General features: G+C 18.5%; 4 protein-coding genes across 4 annotated transcripts; 3 read left to right on the top strand and 1 right to left on the bottom strand.

Moving 5' to 3' along the window:
• Positions 1 to 893: 893 nt before the first annotated feature.
• PRSY57_1132300 (hypothetical protein) lies at positions 894 to 5,001 on the top strand (the record flags this gene model as incomplete). The annotated part of the gene is made up of 2 exons (XM_012908286.2): positions 894 to 1,182; positions 1,382 to 5,001. 2 exons carry the CDS (start codon positions 894 to 896, stop codon positions 4,999 to 5,001), a joined length of 3,909 nt encoding a protein of 1,302 aa, XP_012763740.2.
• Positions 5,002 to 7,927: 2,926 nt separating this feature from the next.
• PRSY57_1132400 (heat shock protein 70, putative) lies at positions 7,928 to 9,919 on the top strand (the record flags this gene model as incomplete). Its single annotated transcript, XM_012908287.2, has 1 exon — positions 7,928 to 9,919. One exon carries the CDS (start codon positions 7,928 to 7,930, stop codon positions 9,917 to 9,919), a length of 1,992 nt encoding a protein of 663 aa, XP_012763741.2.
• Positions 9,920 to 10,857: 938 nt separating this feature from the next.
• On the bottom strand, positions 10,858 to 12,129 carry PRSY57_1132500 (protein disulfide isomerase; the record flags this gene model as incomplete). Its single annotated transcript, XM_012908288.2, has 1 exon — positions 10,858 to 12,129. One exon carries the CDS (start codon positions 12,127 to 12,129, stop codon positions 10,858 to 10,860), a length of 1,272 nt encoding a protein of 423 aa, XP_012763742.1.
• A 2,461-nt stretch (positions 12,130 to 14,590) lies between these two features.
• Positions 14,591 to 20,044, top strand: PRSY57_1132600 (hypothetical protein; the record flags this gene model as incomplete). Its single annotated transcript, XM_012908289.2, has 1 exon — positions 14,591 to 20,044. The coding sequence occupies one exon, from the start codon at positions 14,591 to 14,593 to the stop codon at positions 20,042 to 20,044; it is 5,454 nt and encodes a 1,817-aa protein (XP_012763743.2).
• Between the last annotated feature and the right edge of the window lie 1,104 nt (positions 20,045 to 21,148).

Raw genomic sequence — 21,148 nt, forward strand, 5'->3', positions numbered from 1 at the left:
TAAAATGAAATGATGTAATATATATATAAATATATGTTTTGTATTTTATTCCCAACCTTATTTTATAATTAAATTTTATTTATTTAATAATCCTACCATATTAATATTATTATAGGTAGATATATATAATATTAATCTTTTTATCTTTTCAAAGGTTTTTTAATTAATAGAAAAATTATATATTTTAAAGTATCCTATTATTAAAAAAATTAGAAATATTTAGTATTTATCGAAAAAAAAATAAAATAATAAAATAATAGTGTATCTTTTTTTTGTTTTATATAAGAGGCCATATAAAAATATAATCTATGTATATATAATAATATATATGTATATAAAATGCTATTTTTTTTTTTTTTTTTTTTTTTAACTTTAATTAAAAATACGTATGATTCATTGTTAAAATATTTTTATTATAGGCATATTAATAAATACATTATATAATATATATATATATATATATATATATATATATATATATATATGTTTTCATTTGTTTATTGTTTTGTTATAATTAATTTTTATTATTTTGAATAAATCTTTCTTTTTTATTTATTATTATTATTATTTTTTTTTATCTTTAAATCTATAATATTCTTGAATCCTTCCTTATAATTAATATTTCATTATATTAATTTTTTTAAAATATAAAATGGATGAATAAAGAAATATGTTAAAAATGAAAAATTCTTATAAAAAAGAAATTAAAAATAATACAAATGGAAAAAAAATAAGAAAAAGAAAATGAAGATAAAGAAGAAAAAGAAGAAAAAAATATATGTATAATATCATTTGTATATATGTATATATATATATATATATATATATTCAATACATTTAAATTTTTTTTTTTTTTCTTTCTTTTTTTTTTTTGGGTGTATCTGTTTTAAAGTATGAAAGTAGTTCAGGGTATAATAATATATTATTGTTTAATTTCTTTGGGTGAATCTTCAAATGTACCTAGAAATGTCTCAGACAAAATATTGAATAAAAGTTTAACTGATACTTTGAATTATAATTTTAATTTAGATGATGTTATGGGTATTTTTGATAAAATCTTCAAGAACAATGTTGATGATTTTAAAATAGAAGAAAACAATGATATAAAAAATTTGGAATTTAGGAAATATAAATATAATCAACGCAATTATGATTTCATGTATGAATCGTTTAAAGATTATTGTAAGTTATAATATATTTTAATGTTTCTTTATGTGTATAAAATTGTTTACATAAATATATATATATATATATGTATACAGTTGTATATGATATGAAAAGTTGAATATATATGCAATAATTTAATATGGACTTTATATAACATTATGCATATTTTGTATTATACCTATTCATATATATATATATTTTTTTATCCTTTTAGGTCTTAACGAAGTTGTGAATAATGAAAATTGTATAAAATTTTTAGACGCGGACAATATTCTGAATGTGTTTCATGATATAGATAGCGTTTTCCATTCTCGATTTTATAAAGAAATTAAAGAAGTAAAAAGTTACATTTTTGAAATTATAAAATTGTTAAATAAAAGTGATGAACTTAGTGTTAAAATTAATACAACATTTGATGCGATTAAAAGTAAGAAAAATATGTTGATTAAAACAATGGATGAGCGATTTAACACAGCTATTCCTATCATTAGCTATTTTGAAGGAATGACCTATAATTTAACTAAAGAAAATAATAATATAAATTTCTATGAAATGATGGTACAATATGGTAATGATTTAAATAGTGCTATAAAGAATGCACTTGTAGAATATGTATATACTTATAGAGAAGTAAAAAATTTTCAAAAAAAATTAGAAAAATATATAGAAAAAAATGCAAAAATATTATCTAAAATGCATAGAAAGATAGTATTGAGTATATTTTATATGATTGCAGATATGAATAAAACTACTGAAAAAATTGATAATTTAGTTAATAAAAAAGTAGAAGAATATGAAGAATGGATAAATAACGAAAATATTAATTTTAGTAGAATGATAAGTAATTTAAAATATAATGTTGATTTTAATATAGATGATATAAATAGTATTATTGATATATCAAAAGAAAATTTATTAAAAAATAATATTGATTTTATTAATATGAGTGAATATGTTACATTTCAAAATCCAAATAAAACTATCAATTCTATTATACATTTCTTAAACAATAAATATTCAAAAAATGTTCATATTATATTTTTATATAATGAAGAATATATTGATTGGAATTTTAATGTGAAAGAAGAAAAATCAGAGGAGCCATCATCCAAAATTGATTTAAAACTTATGAATAAATCAAATTTTGATCATTTAGATTATATAGAAACAACAAAATATGAAAATATCCTAACTTCTATGAAGAAAGAAAATCATTCTTATTTTCATTTAGACAAGAGTGATATTAATAAGCTTATTGATGATCTTTTTGTCACCGTTGATAATAATAATAATATTAATGGTCCATGGATAAAAGAAAAACCAATGTATGTTAAGGAAGGTGTTAAAGAAGAATATACTGATCTAAATGATGAAATTAACAAATATACAGAAAAAATGGAAAAAAAAATTGACAATGTTACAGATGATTATACATTTAAACCTACCATAAAAAGTTATATAGAGGGTGTTAAAAATCTTTTTGGAAATGCTATTTTTCAGTTTAATAAATATATATATACCTTTGATAAAAATTATGAAGATACAAGTGTCAATAATGAAAACGGCGATCAAATTGTTGATATGAGTAATAAATACGCGAAAGATGTATATTCTGAAGATATGGAAAATGGTGAAGAATTAATTCACGAAGAAAATATAGAAGATGAAGAAAATAATTATAAAGGGGATAATAAAAATGTACAAGAAAAGGAAGAAACAGAAGATAAAGTCGATAATAAAGGAAATGTTGATGATAAAATTAAGGATATGAAAGAAAATGAAGGAGGAAAAGATGAGGTGAAGGATGGACACAAAAGTGATGAAACAGTTGAAGGGCAAACTGAAGATAAAAATGATTTAAAAGATGAAGATAAAAAGGATTTAAAAGATGTAGATAAAAAGGATTTAAAAGATGAAGATAAACAGGATTTAAAAGATGAAGATAAAAAGGATTTAAAAGATGAAGATAAAAATGATTTAAAAGATGAAGACAAAAATGATTTAAAAGATGAAGATAAAAGCGATTTAAAAGATGAAGATAAAAGCGATTTAAAAGATGAAGATAAAAATGATTTAATAGATGAAGATAAAAGCGATTTAAAAGATGAAGATAAAAATGATTTAATAGATGAAGATAAAAATGATTTAAAAGATGAAGATAAAAGTGATTTAAAAGATGAAGATAAAAGTGATTTAAAAGATGAAGATAAAAGCGATTTAAAAGATGAAGACCAAAATGATGTAAAAGATGAAGATAAAAATTATTTAAAAGATGAAGACCAAAATGATGTAAAAGATGAGGACCAAAATGAAGATCCAAATAAGGCATCAATTGAAGAATCAATTAAATTATTAGATGAAAAAAAAAAATCTAAGAGAATGAAACTAAGCAATATGACGGATGATATAAATGAATTTGAAAATGAATTTCAAAGTGGATACGAAAATGATTATGAAAATGAATATGAAAATGAATTTGAAGATGAATATAAAATGTTGTGTGAACATAATTGTGATGGTTCAAATGAAAATAAAAATAACTTATTATCTATATTTGAAAGTTCAAATTTAAAATATTTATGGAGGATACCTATAATAAATAATTTATATAATTTATGTTGTAAAGATAAACCAGAAAGTGCGAATAATGAGAATATAGAGAATATTAATGTATTCGATGTTGATGAAGAAGAAATTTTAAAAATGTATGATAATATGGATTCAGTAATGCATGAAGATATTACGAAATGGATAAAAGATAATATATTATATGCAGTTCCAGATATGAATTATATTTTGGGAGCTTTAAAATCTCAAAAACGATATATGAATAATATAAGTAGTGCTAGAGTTGGAGGTACAGATAGTAATAGTATTCATCAGAATTATTTTTATGATTCATTTTATGGACGTGATTATTTAATTATGAAATCGAAAGGAGTACATGTAGAGACATTTTTATATCCTTATTTTGAGACATTAAATATGGAATTAAATGAAGCTGGAATTTGTCCCTGGGGAAATTATTTCTCTTGTATGGAAAAATATGTAAAGGAACATATAAAGAATAAAATGGTTGAAGATAAAATATTATTTGTATATATAGGGACATTTAAAGAAGAAATTTTTAAATTATCAAGATCCAAAACAGCAGATGATTTAAAAAAAACACATTTAAAACAATTTTTGGATAATGAAAAAGAATATGACTTTTTTAATAACTTTATGATAAAAAAATATAATGAAGAATATAATTTTTTTGAAAATTTAAAAACACATATAGTATATCATTCAAGATATAAAAATTTATTAATGTATGGTATTGATTTCAATTTTCATGTTTCTTATTTCCTAAAAGGAGATATTCAATATTTACCCTTGTCCTATTATTATGACTCGATAATTTATTTCAAAGTCATTTTTGCTACATCAAAATATGGATATCATGAAATAGTACCAATTGATGATGATATAATAAAATTTGGATTATTACTTTCTTTAGATAATAAAAATAAAAATGTACACTATTTAATTTCATCAGAAGTCAAACAAGATACAAATTATGATTTATTGAAAAATAAAATAGGAGTAATTAAAATTTATGAAGTCTCATATGAAACTCTCAACATGCAATTAATTAACAAGAAATATAAAGTCAATGTAACAAAAAATATGAGAATTATTTTAGAAAAAGAAGTTATATTTAATAATAACGAAAAAAAACTTCTTGATTATATTGATTCTTTTTATGATATTATGAATAAAATCATGAAAAATAATATGAACTTGGAATTATATGGGAAAACATTTTTTGTTCATGTTCAAAGGGTTTAAAAGAAGACCTAGCATAATAAAAACTGAACTACTTAGAAAATTAGGATATATATATATATATATATATATTTATTTATTTATATTTATATATATGCTTGTTTTATTATATCTATTTTGTTTAGTTCGTTTTATCTACATTTCCTTTTTTTTTTTTTTATTTTTTCTTTTTTTGTTATAAAAGACATATTTTTATAATTGTCATAATATCGCTTTAATGTTCAAATTATATATTTGTATACAAAATCTAATTTGTACACAATGTTTGATTTTTTTAAACTAATATTATTAATATTATTAATATATTTCATTCTTTTTTTTTTTTTTTTTTTTGTTCATTTTTAAGATGTGTATTTATTTATATATGCTTATATTTTAATATAAATATCTTTGACTTATATTTAATGTAACTAACCATTTTTAATCAAAAAAACATTTTAAAAAAAAAGATAATTTTTATAAAATTATTATTATTATTATTATTATTATTTTTTTTTTCTGTTATAAAAAATTAGTTATTCTAAAAGAATTATATACACATTCATATTTATTACTTTTCATGGTAATTTTTATTATAGCGCAAATCAAATGAATCAATAAAAAATATATATACATAAGTAATATATATATTATTTTAAAAAAAAAAATAGGCTTTGATAATGTAGTATATGTAACTTTTTTTTTTTTTTTTTTTTCTCATTATTATATTAACCATCAAATATTATTTTTTATATAAATAAGAATCACAATATCATCTATGAAATAACACATTTGATATGATAATATTTGGTTTTAAATACTTTTTCTATTTTTTGCTAATACATATAAAAATTTATATAAAAGGGAGTAATAAAGATATTATATGTGTATATTTATTTTTTCGGGAAATTTTTTTATTTTTTCAATATTTATATATAACGCTTATTGAATTATATTCTCTTTCTTTATATTTTAATGAAAATGTTTTTTCTCAATAGATAATTATATGAACATATATATTTATGAACGTATTTTTATTTATTTTATTATTTTTTTTTTTTCTTCATACTATTATGGGGCCATATTTTTAAAGTATTGCATGCCCTATAATTTTCACATATAATGTAAATGGATCATATTTTCATTTAATCATTTATTTATTTATTATATTTTTTTTCCTCATCAAAATAAAAAAAATTATATAAAATAAAAAAACTAACATAAAGTAAAACTTAAATATTAAAAGAAAAGAAGAATAAAAGAAAAAATTCAAATAAAATTATTATATAAATAAAACATACATTTTAATTTTATTTTATTCATTATTATATTTTTTTTTTTTTTTTTTTTTTATGATGTTGTGTTATAATTTTATGTAACTTCTTTCATATTTTTTGGAATTTTATAAAATTATATAAAGAAAATCGCCCCATAAAAATAATATATTTTTTAATTATTAAATAATAATAATGTACGTATTATATTAATACACCCAAATGTATTATTATATATTATTAAAAAAAAAAAAAAAAAAAAAATGCGCACATATTTTAAGTCATATATTTTTATGAACTGTAGTAAAATATATTCTATATATAGAAAATTTTGAATATGAGAATTTCTAAATTTTATATTATAAATTAATATATATATATATATATATTTATATATTTTTTGCGTTTAAGTTCTTTTTTTTTTTTTCTTCTTTAAATTAATTGGATAATATGCCTTCCTATTTTAAGAAAAATTTATACTTCTATATATATATATATATATATATATATAATAAATATATTTATATATACATATAATTTTACATATTTCATAGGATATATTTTTGTAATATACTTTTAAAAATTGCAACATAATATGTTAAGTATTATATTTAATTTCATTTATATAAAATAATCTCAATATTTATAACTCAATATATTTTTTTATAATATAAAAAAAAGGGGAAAAAAAAAAAAGAAAACAAAAGCACCTTTCATTTATATTATATGTTTATATATATATATATATATATTTATAAATGTATATATAAGGAAATAAAGAAAAAGTATAAGAGTTAATTTTATTTTAAAAATTGAAAAGAAATATAATAATATATAAATAAATATAAATATATAATATTTATTTTTATATATGTAATAAACCCTATATTTATAATATCAATAATTTATATATATTTTTCATATAAAACTATATTTAATAAAATATATTTTTTATTATTTTATAAATAATCATTTAATTATATTTTCAGAATTATATAAATAGCAACTTCATATTTTATATAGATTTCTAAGATATAATAATAAATAAAAATAAAATAAAATTAGTATATATTATGTAATATAAGAAGAAAGCTTCAACTTTCAAATATTTGTATAATTTAAATTTAAATAGAGTTTTAACATATTTTTTGTTAATACAAGGATTTATATATAAAATAGAAAGTAAGAATTATATGGTGTGGATATTATAAGAATATAATATATATACTTATATATATATATATATATATATATATATTTTTTTTTTTTTTTTTCCTTTAATTTTAAAGTGTGTTATATTAATAACTATATTTTATGTTATATAAAATTTATATAATTATAACATACATCTATATATGTATGTAAAATAATGTTTATGGATATTTTTTTTTTATAAATATTAAATTTAGCAAAAAAGAAAAAAAAAAAAAAATTTTAATTTGTATTTACGTGAGAGTATTTCATATATATATATGTTCCTATTATTATAATATTTATAATTACTTTTTTTATATAATTAAATATTTTATGAATTGAACATATATTTATGCCTATATATATATATATATATATATATTTCATTTATATAATATAAGATATATTACATTATATTGTTTTTATTTTTATTTTTATTTTTATTTTTATTTCTTTTATCAGTTTTTTAGAGTAGAGCTAAAATGGTATCACTCAATAAAAAGAACATTGTAAAAATCCTCGAAAGATGTGTAAAGAATACTTTATTAAGTGAAAAGAGTCGCTCTTTGTGTACAAGTAAGATAAATCGCAATAGAGCTTCCGGAGATATCATAGGTATTGATTTAGGTACGACTAATAGTTGTGTAGCTATAATGGAAGGTAAACAAGGAAAGGTTATTGAAAATTCAGAAGGATTTAGAACCACCCCATCTGTTGTTGCCTTTACAAATGATAATCAAAGGTTAGTTGGTATAGTTGCAAAAAGGCAAGCTATAACAAATCCTGAGAATACAGTATATGCAACAAAGAGATTTATAGGTAGAAAATATGATGAAGATGCTACTAAAAAAGAGCAAAAAAATCTACCATATAAAATTGTTAGAGCATCAAATGGAGATGCTTGGATTGAGGCACAGGGAAAGAAATATTCCCCAAGTCAAATAGGTGCATGTGTTTTAGAAAAAATGAAAGAAACAGCTGAAAATTATTTAGGAAGAAAAGTTCACCAAGCTGTAATTACAGTACCAGCTTATTTTAATGATTCACAAAGACAAGCCACAAAAGATGCTGGTAAAATAGCAGGTTTAGATGTTTTAAGAATTATTAATGAACCAACTGCTGCCGCTTTAGCATTTGGATTAGAAAAAAGTGATGGTAAAGTTATTGCTGTATATGATTTAGGTGGTGGTACATTTGATATTTCTATTTTAGAAATTTTAGGTGGTGTTTTTGAAGTGAAGGCTACGAACGGTAATACATCTTTAGGAGGAGAAGACTTTGATCAAAGAATATTAGAATATTTCATTTCTGAATTTAAGAAAAAAGAAAATATTGATTTAAAAAATGACAAGTTAGCTTTACAAAGATTAAGAGAAGCAGCTGAAACAGCCAAAATTGAATTATCTAGTAAAACCCAAACAGAAATTAACTTACCTTTCATTACAGCTAACCAAACAGGTCCAAAACATTTACAAATAAAATTAACAAGAGCTAAATTAGAAGAATTATGCCACGATTTATTAAAAGGAACTATTGAACCATGTGAAAAATGTATTAAAGATGCAAACGTTAAAAAAGAAGAAATCAATGAAATTATATTAGTTGGTGGTATGACTAGAATGCCAAAAGTAACAGACACTGTTAAACAAATTTTCCAAAATAATCCATCAAAAGGTGTGAATCCTGATGAAGCTGTCGCTTTAGGTGCTGCTATACAAGGAGGTGTATTAAAAGGTGAAATTAAAGACTTACTTTTATTAGATGTTATTCCATTATCTTTAGGTATAGAAACCTTAGGTGGTGTTTTCACAAAGTTGATTAATAGAAACACAACTATTCCAACCAAAAAGTCTCAAATATTTTCTACAGCTGCCGATAATCAAACACAAGTTAGTATTAAAGTATTCCAAGGAGAAAGAGAAATGGCTAGTGATAACAAATTATTAGGTTCTTTTGATTTAGTTGGAATTCCACCAGCACCAAGAGGTGTACCACAAATTGAAGTTACCTTTGATGTTGATGCCAATGCTATTATTAACATATCAGCTATTGATAAAATGACTAACAAAAAACAACAAATTACTATACAAAGTAGTGGTGGTTTAAGCAAAGAAGAAATCGAAAAAATGGTACAAGAAGCTGAATTAAACAGAGAAAAAGATCAACTTAAGAAAAATTTAACTGATTCTAAAAATGAAGCTGAAACACTTATTTATAGTTCTGAAAAACAATTGGAAGATTTCAAAGATAAAATTTCCGATTCTGATAAAGATGAATTAAGACAAAAAATTACAGTATTGAGAGAAAAGTTGACATCTGAAGATTTAGATTCTATTAAAGATGCCACTAAGCAGTTACAAGAAAAATCATGGGCTATATCGCAAGAAATGTACAAAAATAATGCTCAACAAGGAGCTCAACAAGAACAACCAAATAATGAAAATAAAGCTGAAGAAAATAAAGATAATGCATAATATGCTTACTTGAAGTTTCATATATTATTTGTATTCAAAAAAAAATATAATATACATATATATATATATAATATTAAATTATTTAATATATATATGTTTGTATATGTCTATATATTTATATACTTTTATTAGTATATATAACAATTGAAATCAAACATAATATATAATATATATATATATATATAGAAGTGTAGATATGTATATACATTTGCAAATATGGGATATATTTTAGCATATATCGAAAATTTATTTATGCTTCTAAAAATTTGAAAAAATAATACAAACAAACAAAAAAAAAAAAAAAAAAAAAAAAAAAAAAAAAAAGAATATTATATATATATGTATATAATATTCTTATTTATTCATTTATTTATATTTGTATATTTTTATAAATTATAGTTTTAAACCATATAGTTATATATATGAATTAATATATAATGGTTCAATTTCATAAATTATTATTTAATTAAAATAAAAACTTTACTCATATAATAATGTAAAAATATATATATGTCTGTGTGGGTAACTTGTATTTATTTTTTTTTATTTTATTTTTTTTTTTTTTTGAAGATATATTGCAAAATTTATATATTAAACTGTAAATCATTATTATCTTTAAAAAATTTAGTATAAAATTTGATGCAGTTATAAAAACATAAGAAATAAAAAATATAAATAAAATAAAATAAAATAAATGAACATAATATAAAATTAAATACATGTATATATATATATATATATATATAGATGTGATAAATGCATACACATTTTTAATATACACATATTTTATATATTCCAAATTTATTTTAAAGTTAGATCATAATATCTTTATGAATTGAAGAACTATTAATTGTTATTAATTTATCAAACCTTTGTACGTGTCCATTTTATATATATTCTATATATCTCCTGTTTCTAAACCTATAATCTGTCAGATATTACAATTCGGTATTTATATCATTAGAAGCGTTAAAAGAAAACTTTGGAACATTTTTTACTTTAAATGGTACTAAATTATCTACGGATGATTTGCCCATCATCATTTGTGTAATAAAATTTTTTATGGATTGTTCAGAATAATTACCTTTAAGTATAGAAAAAACATTTTTTGAAAGACTTAATGCAATTACTGTTGGGAAACCAAATGTTAAATTTAATTTTTGAACGATATCCAATTGATCACCTGCTTGTGTCCATAATAATGTAACTGGTAAATGATTTACGTCTTTAATAACATTACTTAATATATGAACGTACGATTTAAAATATGAAGGTTCTGTATCTTCTTTATTTGGTAAGAGAGCTAAAAGACATACATCCTTTTCACAGAATTCATCAAAAACTTGTTGTGATGTTAATTGAATTAATTCTTTTTTTTCAACATAATATTTTAGAAAGAAATGATATAAATCATCAACAGTTCTTGAATCATTATAATCAATTGCAGTATGAGGTCTTTTGTTTCCCGATGGAAATAATCTAAAAGATGGATAATGATTTATTTGATACGTTTGTGCTGTTCTTTGTTCTACTGTAGCATCAATTTTAGCTATTTTAGCATTTTTCAAATGAGCTACTTTTTTGGCTAGCTCATCAAACATTGGATGTATAGGTTTACTATGGCCACACCATGGAGCATAGAAAAAGACAAACCATACATTATCATCATTTTGTATAACATTTTGATCAAAATTACTATCATTTAAAATGATTACTTTTCCGTCATTTTTACCTTTAGATTTTTTTTTGTATGAACTTTTTTTGGATGTATCTATATTCAATTCTTTTAAACGATAATTTTTAATACCTTCATATATGAAAGAAACTACATCTTTGATTTTATATTTTCCATCAAATTTTTCTACTACTTTTTTATTATTATGTTCATTTCCAAATATTAAATGCATTGTTGGATATTCAGTAATCTTGTATTCATTTAATATACTTTCATTTTTTATAGCTATAAATTTAACATCATCTTTTAATGTTTTTGCTATATTGATGAAGTCGTTAGAAAAACCTCGTGAAACCCTACACCATGTGGCATAAAACTGAACAAGATACACTTTTTTTAAATTTAATAATTCTTCTAATCGTTTAGGGTTATCAACTGTTTCGATTTCTGCTACATTTGTATATAATCCCAAGCTACATTTAATGAAAACGAAAATTAAACTTATACATATGAATAAAAAATTATACACTTTCATCTTTCCTATTTTTTTTTTTTTTTTAATACAAAAAGGAAATAAGTATATACATAAAGATAAAAAAAAAAGGATAATAATTTATGTAATATAGTTCGTAATAACAAAAAAAAAAAAAAAAAATAAATAAATAAATAAAATAAAAAATACAATTGGTTACATATATCTTTTATATGTAAAATTACTAATTTAATAAATATACATTTATATATTTTCTTTTATTCACATAAAAAAATATACACAAAAAAAAAATATAATATATATATAAAAAAATTTTTTTTTTCTTGTATTAAGCCAAATAATATATTAAAAAAAAAAAAATATAATGAAATTTATATATATATATATTTTATATATTCTAAAACATATACACATAAGAACTATAAGTTCACAGAAAAGAAATACAAAAAAAATTAAAAAAAATATATAATATAATATAATATAATATAATATATTATATTATATTTTAGTATTCATATCATAAAAATAATTAAAAGGTATATTATATTATTCTTTTAATAATTTCTTAAAAGTGTAAGAACATTCAGTAGTGTTACAAACCTCATAAGTAAACCGTTTAAACCCTTTTTTCTTTTTTTTTTTAATTTAAATAAGTACCATTAAAGAAAAACATATATTATAAATATAAATAAGCGCTTATGTATATATTCTCAGGGACTTTTATTTTTAATATAAATTTAAATTAAAAATAAATAATATAACTAAGATATAAAAAATGTGCACATTAAAGTATTAATTTTTTATATTGTGTACAAAATAAAGACATACAAAAATCATTCCCAATAAAAATAGTTTAATATATATATATTAAATTATAATAAAAATAATATAATTTGCTCGAAAAAAAAAAAAAATAAATAAATAAATAAAATAAGGATCTAATTAAAATAATAAATTCAGACAAATATAATATAGGATATATCTAAATTATGCATAATATATATTACTATTAATTTTAAAATTGCATATATATATATAATAATAATTATATAATTTTCCTTTCTATATGATATACCTTATGAATAAAACTACATTGTTGTAAATATGTTTGTACATAAATATATTATTTAATAAATATAAGTTTGAACTTGTAATTAATATATATTATAAACTTGGCATAATATCCTTCTCTTTATGTTTATAATTAATATATAAATATATAAATAAATATATATATATATATATATATATATATATATATATATATATATATTATTTGAAATATTTTATACATTCTATTTTTAATTTGATACATTCTAACATTTTATAATACATTTTTTAAATTATATATATGATAATTTTTATATTATTTTAATTAGAAAAAAAACAATATTCAAGGTAATTCATTTTCATATTTCACACTTTTTTTTACATAAAAAGAAAAGAAGAAATAAAATTCCCTAGAAAATAAAAAATATATTACTTAAAAAATATATATTAATTTTAATTTTATAAACACTTTAAATAAATTATTTTTTAATTTTATAAATGAATATATCATATTCAAAAAAATTATAGAAGTTGCTTTATAATAATTATATGTTCATAAATATTTTATTTATATATATTGACAATATATAGGAAAATATATATATATATATATATATATATATATTTATTTATTAATGATTCTCATATATATAGTTATTATATATAAAAAAATTCTATATTGCGTATTTATAAAAAACAAGACTTTTATATATATATTAATATATTGTTCTATTATAAATTATAATATTAATATAAATATAATGATATAGGGTTATTTTTTTTCCACTCACCAATAAAAAAATATATTATAAAAAATATATATATTATTATATAATAGAAATAATAAATATATATATAAATTTATTTATACTGAAAAATAAATTTTTTTTTTTTTTTTTTTTTGATCATTCTTCCCTTGTGATAAAAATATGAAGGATTTATTCATCTGAATATATTTATAAAATTGTTTATTTTTAATTAATCATTTTTATAATATAATATATATATATATATATATATAATATAATAAAATATTTTTAATTCTTTATTCATTTTTTTATCTTCATATTTATAAATCTTAAAATATATTTTTAAGGAGGAAATTATAATTGTATAAAAATAATATAAAATAATATTTATACAATTTTATATTAATAACTATATGATATAATTTAAAAAAATATAGATAGAAAATATGAGATAACTTTAAAATTATATAAAAATAAATGTTAATAAATAAATATATATAATATATATATATATATATATATATATATAAGATAAAATATATATATATTTTTATAATATATATAATTTATATATTTCCTTTTCATGTTTTTATTACTTTTTAAGTATATTTTTATAAAAATTGAGTAATAACCTACGTTTATAGATTTTCAGCTTCTTTTCTGTTCATTTTGTATTTATTTTTTATATAATATATTTTTTATAAATGGATAAGTTTAAAATTTGTAAGAAAAGGATCTTGGGAAGTTTGAAGAAAAATAAATTTATTAAAAAGAAATATGAGAAATTTAAGGAAAGGAAAGATTATGTAGAAAATGATTTTATTACGAATTCAATAATAAAATATCTTAATAAAGAGAAATATGAAAATAAAACGAAGAAAGTCGAAATTAATGAATTTATAGGTGAGGATGAAAATTTAAAAGTAAAGTTATATGGAAAAGAAGATATAAAAGAAGAGGATATCATAAAACGTTGTTTATTTTGTGATAAAGATAACAAAATATTGGAACAATTAAGTTATCGAATTCTATATGATGTTATGAAAAAATGTATAGATCATGAAAATGTTTTAATGAAAATTGAAGAATTAGGTTTTACTGCTGATAATATAAAAGATGAAAAAGATGAAAATGTTAATATTTGTTCAAAATATAAAGTAGATACCTTTTTAGATTATATATATAAAAATTTAAATGTTATAAAATTTAGTAAGAATTTTCAAGGTTTATGTAAATTTATTTATCTAATAAAATCAGTTATATTTATTATTCCATATGTGTACAAAGTGAAGTTTTTATTTTTGTTCTGTTCTCTTTTTAATATATACCAAAAAGAATATGAAAGTGGAAAACAAAATGATACAAACATTCATAATAAAAATAATAAAAAAGAATATAGCAATTTAATAAATATTGTAGATGAAGATGAATTTTTTACTCTATATTTTGAATTAATTAATCAGCTTATTAATTTAAAGGATAATTATAATTCTTATGATGAAAATTATAAAATTTTCAATTATTTTGTTTTACGATGGATTTTAATATTTTTTAAGAATAAAAATCAGTTTTTCCTTTCCCAAAAAAAAATGAGCTCTTTAATTAAATCAAAATATGTAATTTTATTATTTTCGTTATTAAAAAATTTACATGAAAGTTCAAATACGTTAGGAAATTTTGATATTTCTACAAATGAAAAGGATATATTATTAAGTGTTAATAAAAATAATGGACACATGTTAAATCAATCCTATAATAATATGAGTAACAATGAGCCATTTTTAACCCAAAATATTAATGAAAGTAATTATATAAATAATATGTATAATAATAATATGAATAATTATAGTTATGATGATAATATGAATGATATAAATTTATTGGATAAGCTAATTCTAAACGTATCGAATAAAAAGAACAAGGAAAACCAAATTAATATTAATAAAAGTGTATTAAATGATAAAATATATAATAATATATCATTTTTAAAAAATATGATTGTAACGTTTTATGATAAAGTGGATATGAATATAGAAAAGGAAATTAAAGAAGTAAAAGATAATATGAATGAGTTAACACAAAATATATTTATAAATGTTTATAATATATTAAACTGTACACATTTGATACATAAACACATGATTCTTTTATATTTTTCTTTTAATTTTTTAAAGATGTCTTCATATGAATATTCTTATTTTATTGTTGTCAATGCTTTTAATATACTTAATAATTTATTAACTGTTCAAAATTTTGTAATACATCCATTACTATTCTTATGTATCCAAGAAGTGTTAACGTTTTATGAAAATATCATTATTCATTTATATAAAGAAAAAGGTAATGAATTAAATGAGGAGTTTTATATATTTGTACAAAAGTTTAATAATAAGCATAAAAATATTTATTCAAAATTAATTAGAAGAATATGGAGTTTATATATGTTAATAATATCTGATGATTATGTGAAAAATAGTTCTAATAAAGAGGATATGAAAATAAATGTTGAACAATCTGTTTATGGTAAATCATATTTTCAAATGAAACATGATCAACAAATGGATATACAACTAGACGGACAAACGAATGGGCAAATGAATGGGCAAATTCATGAACATAATAATTATATTCAAAATAATAATATAACTGGTATAATTAAATTAGTCGATTTAGATTTCTCAAACGAATACAAATCCTTTTTATTGAATAATATAAATAATACATATCGAATCTCTTTAATAAATTGTCTATGTCTATCCTACCGTATTTTAGGGTTAGAATATTTTTTGGATGAGTACTTTTTTTTTACTCATAAAGAATTATTAGCAAAAGATATCTTTTTATTAAATAAAATTATTAAAGATAGTAACAAATTATATTATGGTGGCAATTTTAAATTCTTGATGAATTTTTTTTATCCCCTATTAATTTTTTACATAGATTTATATCAAAAAGAAGAAGAACATACAATAAAAAAAAAGCAATACATGGTATATATAAAAAATGTATTAAATCACTTTTCTTCATCTTTAAATGATTGTATGAATTTATATTATTTTTTATCTACTAATATAGAAGATTTATATGTATTAATAGCCAAATTTATAAATTGTAATGATTTTAATTTGTTACCAAATTTTATTCATTTTTTTCAAAGGCTTTTTTTGTCAACCATAAAATTAAATGAAGGAGAAAAAAAAATGATATTTCTTTTATCAAATGAGAAGGAAAACAAAATTAAAAATACACAATGTAAATATACACAAATAAATATTCAAAAAAATATTTATTTCTTAAATCAAATAGCAGATAATTTATTAAAACTTTTTATACCTAGATTTATATCAGTAGTATCATATAGTTTTGAACAGAAATTTATATCAAATATAAATAATAATAATAATAATAATAATAATAATAGTAATAGTAATATAAATGTACATATGGTAGTAGGTACATTTTCAAATCTTATACATTTATGTCTATACTTTTCTAAAGATACCGATTTTAATGAAATGCTAACCATACTAGAACAACTTATATTAAGAAACGAAATTGAAAAGGAGATATTTTCCTTAATTAGTTTGTTGACTTCTATAAAAATATTTATACCATTTTTTAGCTTGCATCAAATTAATATGTGCTCTGTATATTATCAAAAATTGATACATATGATAAATGTTATTTATGAAATGAAATCTACTAATATAAATAAATTAAATAAAAAAAAAAGTAACCGTAAACAAATGAAAAGTATTCTTGTGTCAGAAAAATTGTATTGTCAAAATATGAAGACACTAAGAGATTGTACCAGTGTTAATAATAATAATAATAATAATAATGAAATAGATACTTTATTAACAAATCAAGAAACAATAAATTCGATATCTTTAAAAGATATTGATAATGTTACTGGTTCCAAAAAAAAAAATACAAAGGGAAGAAATAATGAAGTGTTCATAAAAAACAAAAAAGGAGTAATTAAAAGCGCATTTAAAAAAAAGAGGAATCAAACATTATTACATGCAGATAAATTAAAAAATATTAAAATTAAGAAAGGTTTAAAAGAAGATATGGAAAAATTGAAATTTGTAAGAATTTTGTTATTTGACAATATAGCTGTTTTGTTTAAATATTTTGGAAATATCCTTTTAAAAAAAAATACAAGATTGGTTACATCACAAAGTAATGATGATAATATAATACATGAAAATACAAATAATGACAATTTAAATAATTCTGATATAAATATTTCAACATCGCTAAATAATAATAAGAATGTATATCCAAAAAAAGATGATAATCATCTAAATAAAAATGAATTATCCATTTTGAATGGTATATATGTAGATAATAAAATATTAGAACAAAATTTACCAACATTAATGAGAAAAGAAAGCATTCTTCAATTTTTTGAAAATATTACCCATTATAATATAAACAAATATATTAAGAAATTTTATTTCTATTTGAATAGTTTAACATTTTATTTAAAAGAATGTAAGAAATTAGATGTGTCTTATACAAAGCCTTTGTTTTATGAAATTCTACCTATCATAATGAAATCGTTATTTTTTATAAATAAGAAGGTTACAAGCAAACTAAAAAAAAATGAATTATTTAAACATTTAGTAGATATAGGAAGAAGTAATATTAAAGAATTTCTCTTTCATGTTACCCCTGGATTAGTTTTAGAAGAAGCGAATTGTAAAAAAATATCTACATATATTTTATATTTATTAATAAAAAATTATAAAATTGAATATGAATATCAGGTGCAACTTTTCAGTATATGTTTAATATTATCGAATGCAAGTGAAAAGAATTTATTAAAAGTTTTTATAAAATATTTATTGACATGTATATATGTTTTTAATGAAGATATTATATTAAACAATATGAAAGAATTAATGAAACTTATTAATAATATATCACAAAATAAGGCTTATGTGTTTTTAATTGAAAAAATACTTTTTAAATTATACCAACTTTTAGAACATGACGATTTTATAAATTACTTATCTAAATCAAGTAGAAAAATATTTAATAATATGATCAAAAAGAATAAAGTTACCAAAAAGATAATCAATGATGAAGAAGATGTTGATACATTTAATGTTAAAGATGGAAAGTATAAAAAAAGCATTACAAATGAAAAGAAAAATTTGAAGAAAGTTAAAAATGGTTATATATCTTCATCGTCATCATGTGGTGGTGAATCTTCTATTGTATCCGATAATATATCTACACAGTTTTCATCAGATCAGGATGATGAAGAAAATTTAAATGAAGATATAAATAGGTTGAATATAAAAATAAATGGAACATCAACTAAAGATAAAGCAAATAAAATGATGTCAATGAAAAAAATGAAGAAAAGTACAAAGTGTAAAAATAATAATGCCCTTACCAAATTTTTGGAAGGTTTACATAAATATAGGGGTGAAAAAGAAACACTCTTTGTTAAAGATATTTTAGATGAACTTCATTTAAGTAAAAAACAACAACAGAATAAAATGAGAGGTAAAAAAAATAAAAATACTAAAGCAATAAAATACAATCCTTATATTATCGACTTATTACATGATTTACAAAAATCAACTTTAAAGAAAAAATATAATAATCTAAATGTGTCTTATACAAATCAAAATGAAATTAAAGAATTATTTGGTGATAAATTTTTTATGAAGCAACAAAAAAATAAATCTAAATCTAAATCTAAATCAAATATGAAACAAGATGATTATTATACCGATTCGGATCAAGAAGAAAATGTACAAATGAATACCGATGGAAAAATTATTATTCGTTTAGATGATGATAATACTTTTTCAAATAACAAAAAGAAAAAAAATCATGATGAAATTAGTCAGAAATATAATGATATATGTGAAAAACAAAATATACATAACAAATTTAAACTTTATAATAATAAATCCAAGAAAAATAAATCAAAGAATGATCACTTTATTACAGCACATAAAAATATATATAAGTCTAAAAAAGGTAAAGGAGATATTATTAAAAAGAATAAACTATTACCTTATTCCTATGTAGCTCTTAAACCTGTTATGACAAGTCAGAAATATAGTGCCAAAACTCTTAAGGCATTTAAATCAATTAAAAGTAATTCAAAAAAAAAGGGGAAAAATAAATAAAAGAATTTGAAAAGTTAAGATATTATAATGGAATAAATAATAAAATTCGCTCTATAAATGCAAATATTAAATTAATACATATATGTATATATATAAATATAAATATAAATATATATATATATATATATATTTATTTATTTTATTTCTATTGAAGAGAAGAAGATATTCATTTTATTATATTATAATTATCTTTTTCCTATAGTGTGTTATTTTTTTTATAAAATATTTCTTGTATCATTTAAAAATATTATTTTGATTTTGATTTTAATTTTAATTTTTTTTTTTTATATACAATTATTGTTGTATTAATAAAAATATATTTATATTTTTTGTAAGAATTAATAAGGTGTAATTCAATGTTTCTATGGTCTAATATATGTATTATATATATTTATATATTTTTTTTTTTGAAACACTTTAAAAACTTATTTTTATTTTAATCTAAATTTTTTTCATAAAACAAGTTGATAATCTGAAATATATTTTAAATTAAAATTTAAAAAAATAAATAAATTTATATACACATAAAATATATATATATATATATATATATTTTATATGTGTTATATGATATATATATATATATATATATAATTTTTTAATAAAAATATCTTCTTGTACTACAATTATAAAAAACAAAAAAAATATTTGTATTATTTTTTTTTTTTTCTTTATTATCCATAAAAAATAATATAATAAAAAATATATTTTTATTTTAAGAATATAATAACATTTTAAAAAGCAATATATATATGACGACTTCATTAGTGTTAATTTATTTTTATAATTTTTTTATATTTTTATATTTTCCATATTTCTTTTCTTTATTATATATATATATATATAATATATATACATAAATTTTTTTTTTTTTTTGAAATAATGAAACTATGTAAAAATAATTTCTCATAAAAAAAAAAAATATTCCTTATAATGAATATATAATTAGTTTTCGTAAAAAAAAAAAAAAAAAAAAAAAAAAAAAAAAAGTATACATAAATATATTTAAACCTTTTCAGTCTATTATTAATTGATTAAATCTAAATATATATATAATAAAAATGAAGAAAATAATTTTTTTTTTATAAGAATAGAATATTTTTA

This window comes from Plasmodium reichenowi, chromosome 11, assembly GCF_001601855.1.
Source record: "Plasmodium reichenowi strain SY57 chromosome 11, whole genome shotgun sequence".
In the NCBI taxonomy this organism is placed as follows: domain Eukaryota; phylum Apicomplexa; class Aconoidasida; order Haemosporida; family Plasmodiidae; genus Plasmodium; species Plasmodium reichenowi.